The sequence below is a fragment of the Vespa mandarinia genome, chromosome 23, assembly GCF_050613455.1.
Source record: "Vespa mandarinia isolate Hongniang chromosome 23, ASM5061345v1, whole genome shotgun sequence".
Lineage (NCBI taxonomy): Eukaryota > Metazoa > Arthropoda > Insecta > Hymenoptera > Vespidae > Vespa > Vespa mandarinia.
The window spans coordinates 3,027,501-3,032,500 of record NC_140832.1 but is presented as its reverse complement, the minus strand read 5'-3'; the positions used below and the strand labels follow the sequence as shown (position 1 = coordinate 3,032,500).

General features: G+C 37.6%; 1 protein-coding gene and 1 long non-coding RNA gene across 17 annotated transcripts in view; one reads left to right on the top strand and one right to left on the bottom strand.

Annotated features, from left to right (window-relative positions):
- The window catches only part of LOC118444484 (uncharacterized), a 52,244-nt gene that overhangs the window by 4,543 nt on the left and 42,701 nt on the right, over window positions 1-5,000 (bottom strand). The gene's annotated exons all lie outside the window — the stretch shown is intronic.
- The window catches only part of LOC118444474 (Krueppel-like factor 6), a 312,575-nt gene that overhangs the window by 301,658 nt on the left and 5,917 nt on the right, over window positions 1-5,000 (top strand). For all 16 annotated transcript variants that reach the window (XM_035872768.2, XM_035872772.2, XM_035872767.2 and 13 more), the window contains one exon: window positions 2,409-5,000. This exon is cut by the window's right edge and continues 5,917 nt beyond it. In XM_035872768.2, coding sequence (XP_035728661.1) covers window positions 2,409-2,584 — 176 coding nt within the window. In that variant the 3' untranslated portion in view covers window positions 2,585-5,000. The remainder of the gene's footprint in view (window positions 1-2,408) is intronic.

The window sequence follows — 5,000 nt, the reverse complement described above, 5'->3', positions numbered from 1 at the left end:
GTACTTTCAGTAGTGAGAGAAAGAGAGAAAAAGAAAGAAGGAACCGTTGAATTTGGTTATGCGTTGCCACGTACCGGTTGGATTTGTCGGCGTCACACCTCTTGACGGGAAACGATGCTCTTTCGAACTCCAGTGAGAGAAAACATACGCGTCTCTTCTCTCTCTCTCTCTCTCTCTCTCTCTCTCTCTGTCTCTGTCTTTATCTATCTATCTATCTCTCTTTCTCTTTTCTTTTCTCTTTTATCCTCTTCTTCTCTGGAAAGGAACGTGCAAATAAATTTTTCATCCCGTTCCATTTTATCCGCGTGAAAACCGTCGTGCGTATTCGTTCGAAGAATTTCACGAATCAAATTCTTCTTCGATTTTATCCGACCGTATCCTTTGTGATTCGAATTCACTCGAAATTTCACGATTCCATTGGTTTTACTTCAGTATTACGCAATCATACGTATGAAAAGTAACTATGTTGTATTAATAGATGTAATTTAGTTAGTTAGTTTGTAATGTTTTTTACGTCACTTATCTCATTTATATGTACATATCGACATATATATATATATATATATATATATATATATATATATATATATAGTAAATATATACTTATATACTTATATAATGTATATACTTAATTGTGTAAGTACGTAGATAAATCTTCTACATTTGTCGACAGTCACATCGATCACAGGCTATAAATCGTTCGTATTTACGCGAACATGGGAAGTCATGAATTTTTGTTTGTTTTTGCTTTTGTTCAAAAGAACCGTACCGTGAAATTTTTCGTAAACTTTTCTATTTACTTCGATATCGTAAATTACGAACATCTCTCGCACCCTTCTGTCTCTAGGGGTACCGAGTTTAAAACGTAGTTTCGATGTCTATTCTTGATTCTTCGGTGGGATGTAAGACGGGATTGGGGTGGGATAGGGTGTAAGAATGAAAGAAAGGTAGAAGCAAACTTTCTCGCTCGATTTGTACTTCAATAGCGTTGGTAGTAGTATACCGGAGAGAAAACCTAAGAAAGTGGTAGAGCAAGTGAGAAATATAGAACAGGAAAGTGAGAGAGAGAGAGAGAGAGAGAGAGAGAGAGAGAGAGAGAGAAAGAGAGAAAGAGAGAATGTGCAGCTTTAATATAACTGCTGACACCTTCGATAGCCAAGCTCTTCTGACTTTCCGCACGAAGTAGTTCTTTCGTCGACGTGAAAATTGGGTTGCGTCCACTCGAGGTTCATCCCTTTAAGGTCGTTGGGTGGTGTGAACTAAAAGGAATAGAAGAGAAGAGTAGACGAGGGAGAAAGGGAGAAGGAAAAAAAGAAAGAGAAAGAGAAAGGGAGAGAAAACGATTGTTCGAGGTTGGTTTCGAAGTAAGAGCAAAAAGAAGAGAATTCGATAGACGTGGAAGAAAAGAGAAAGAGAGACAGAGAGAAAAGTTCTAACAGTTTTAAAGAGGGGGATAGTATACAGAGAGTCGTTTCGTTTGTTATTGCAAGTCCGATGAACGATACAATCACTGTCTCTTTCTCCCTCTCTCTCTCTCTCTCTCCCTCTCTTTCTCTTTTTCTCTTTCTCTTTCTTTCGATCTTCATTTTCTCCTCTCACTTATTCGTACGGAAAATGTAACGAACGAGTCTAGCGAAACTCCACAGGGGGTTCGTAACCTTTCGCGCACTCTCCGATCTCTACGATCCCGTCCAGCAACCCTTCCATCCCTCTCGGCATCATCCTCGATGTTTTCTCCTTCTCCTCTCTATCTACATCGCCTAGCTTGTTAAGCTCGGTAACGTTGCGCCACAGGTGGTGACTCTCCATTGTCTCTTCTCTGACATAGCCTCATCAACGTCGGCCACCTTCTATATTTCTATATGGCTTATTTACGGGTTAATAATATAGTCTTATTTCTTTCGTCAGTCATATCTCTCTCTCTCTCTCTCTCTCTCTCTCTCTCTCTCTCTCTCTCTGTTTCTCTCTCTCTTCGAATGATATCTATTATTATTTTTTGTTTGTTTGTTTATTTTCTATCCAAACGTCAACAAATTTTAATGGATCAAATTTTAATCGCTATCATATAATTTTCTCAAAATATTTAAACAATATATGCTTTGGTTTATTTGAAATGAAAATTAAAAAATTAAGACAAACGATTTCTTTGATTCTAAAAAAATATTATAATACAAGATATATAAGAATAACAAATAAAAAGATATACAAAGAAGAATAACAAAAAAAACGTAGGTTGTTTGTTCGTTGAAAAAAAAAAAAAAAGAAAAAAGTAAAAGAAAAAGAAAAACAAAGAAAAAAAAAGTAAAAGGACATACATAAAGTATACTTAATTTAAGAGTTATATCCATTATAGATAGAATGAATCGAGATGAGTAAATAATCGATTGGCTATTATGATTCTGTTACAGGTGAGAAGCCGTACAAGTGTAGCTGGGAGGGATGCGAATGGCGATTCGCTCGTTCGGACGAGCTAACACGTCACTATCGCAAGCACACCGGAGCGAAGCCGTTCAAATGTCGGCACTGCGACCGATGCTTTTCTCGCAGTGATCACCTCGCGCTCCACATGAAGAGACACGTATAATCCATCGTCTCACCGAGCGGTCCTCGAAGCCGCGCGGAATGGCGACGGTCAACCGAGAGAAACGGCGATAGAAAGGACGAAAATAAAGAGAAGAAGAAGAAGAAGAAGAAGAAAAAGAAGAAGAAGAAGAAGATGATGATGAAAAAGAAGAAGAAGAAGAAAAAGAAGAAGAGGAAGAAGGGGAAGAAGAAGAAGAAGAAGAAGGAGAAGAAGAAGCAGAGGAAGAGAAAGAAGAAAAAGGTGGACGAACGAAAATGGCGTCGTCGAACGTGGCAAAATGGGCAAGATCGGGGACAACGATGACGATTCGTAGTCGTTATCGCCGTCATCGTCATTGCCATCGACGTTATTTTCAACAAGGAGAATGAGGAGGAGAATGAAGAGGAGGAAGAGGAGAAGAAGGAAGATTAGAGGATTATGATGATGATGATGATGATAGTAAAGAGGAGGAGGAAAAAGAGGAGGAGGATCCTCGTAAGTTTTTCGCCTCCTATCCGAAAATTCACGTTTGTATTAGAAAGAGAGTTGACATAGTTAACAGAGTTAAGAGAGTAAAACAGTAAGAGAGTAAGAGAGAGAGAGAGAGAGAGAGAGAAAGAGAGAGAAATTGAGAAAGAGAATGTGTGCGTGTGTGTGTGTGTTTGTTTGTGTGTGTATGTGTATGTGTTTGCGCGCGTGCGTGCGTGCATGCGTATGTGTGTTCGCCTTTCGACTTGCAACGAGAGCGAATCGAACAGCTCGCTTGAAATTAACGAAGAAGATTGTTCTTTCGAGAACGTTTCATTATACGACAACGCCGTTAGGATATTAAAAGATTAGACGACGTTGTCCACTAAAACCCTACCTTCCTTCGTATAAATGGCCGCAACGACGAAGAAGATATTATCCATTTGTCTTTGTACTACTCAGAGAAATCATTCGTCAAATCTTTTGATGGCGATAACGTGCTCTCGAAGAGGAACGATATCTCGTTAAATCTGAAAATATTTCTATTCGTACGTACAGCGTTAGATGATCCTTCCTATTTTTAAAGCAAGATTAATAGAAGAAAAAGAACGATATATGTTAAGGGTAGATCGACGGTCGAGAAATAATCATCGAATGAAGAAGACACTTTCGTAAAAAAAAAAAAAAGAAGAAGAAGAAGAAGATGAGGAAGAAGAAGAAGAAGATGAAGATGAAGATGAAGATGAAGATGAAGAAGAAGGAGAAGAAATTTCTTAGAAGACGTACGTTTCCTCCCGCGCTAAGATCGCAAGATGATCTTCGGCCTGAGACCGTCAATCACTGCCAATTAATTACGTTCTAAAATCCACGCGACCGTCGATCGTGGAATGAGAAAGATGAGAAGATAGGAAGGAAGGAAGAAAAGTAAAATGAAAGGAAGGATGGAAGGAAGGAAGGAAGGAAGGAAGGAAGGAAACGTGAATGGAAGAGATCTTAATTAAAAAAAAAAAGGAGAGAGAGAGAGAGAGAAAGAGAGAAAGAGAGAGAGAGAGAGAAAGGATGAGAAACGAGACATTTACTATTCTTAAATAAAAACATCTTGTGTAAGACGGACCGTCTGCCTCTTGCAAAATGATCGAATTCAATGTATGTATATGTACATATATATACATATATATATATATGTACACACATATGTATGTATATATGTATATGTACTACGTATGTATGAATTGTAAACGCGTAATTTCTCTAATTCAACTACGATGCGGATCAGCCGTCTGTCTATTGATCGATCGATATCCTACGAATTTATTTCTATTGAACAATAGAATCCACACTTAAGTAAGTAAAGTATTTAGATCGTCCAACGCGCGAAGACGTTCTTTCGATAAAAGAGGAAGGACAATAAAATTGCAGTCTGCTCTGGTGCCAAACGTTATTTCCTTTGAACTTCTCATTTTTTCGCCGTGAAGAATTAACGAAAGAGAACGAAACTAAAAGAAGAAAAAAAAAAGAAAAAAAAAAGAAAAAAAGAAATGAAAAAGAAGAAGAAAATACGAGGAAAAAGAAAAAAAAAAAGAAATAAATAATAAAAATAAAAACTAAACGAACGTCGTAGAGATGATGAGCGCCTTCGCGCGTCGACGCTTTTGCAATATATCGAACGATCCAAAGGGCCATATATATATGTATATATGTATATATATATATATATACATATATATATACATATATATATACATATATATATATATATATATTATATTTGTGTATATGTACGCATGCGCGAGAAAAAAAGACAGAAAATTATAGAGAGAAAAAGAGAGAGAGAGAGAGAGAGAGAGAGAGTGAGAGAAAGAGTGAGGTGAAGGGAGGAGACAAATACGAAGCTGCCCGGTAATCGAATACGTGATTTCTACCAGTTTTCGACGAAACCAAAGTTTACCGCGCAGCTAATCCCGAATTA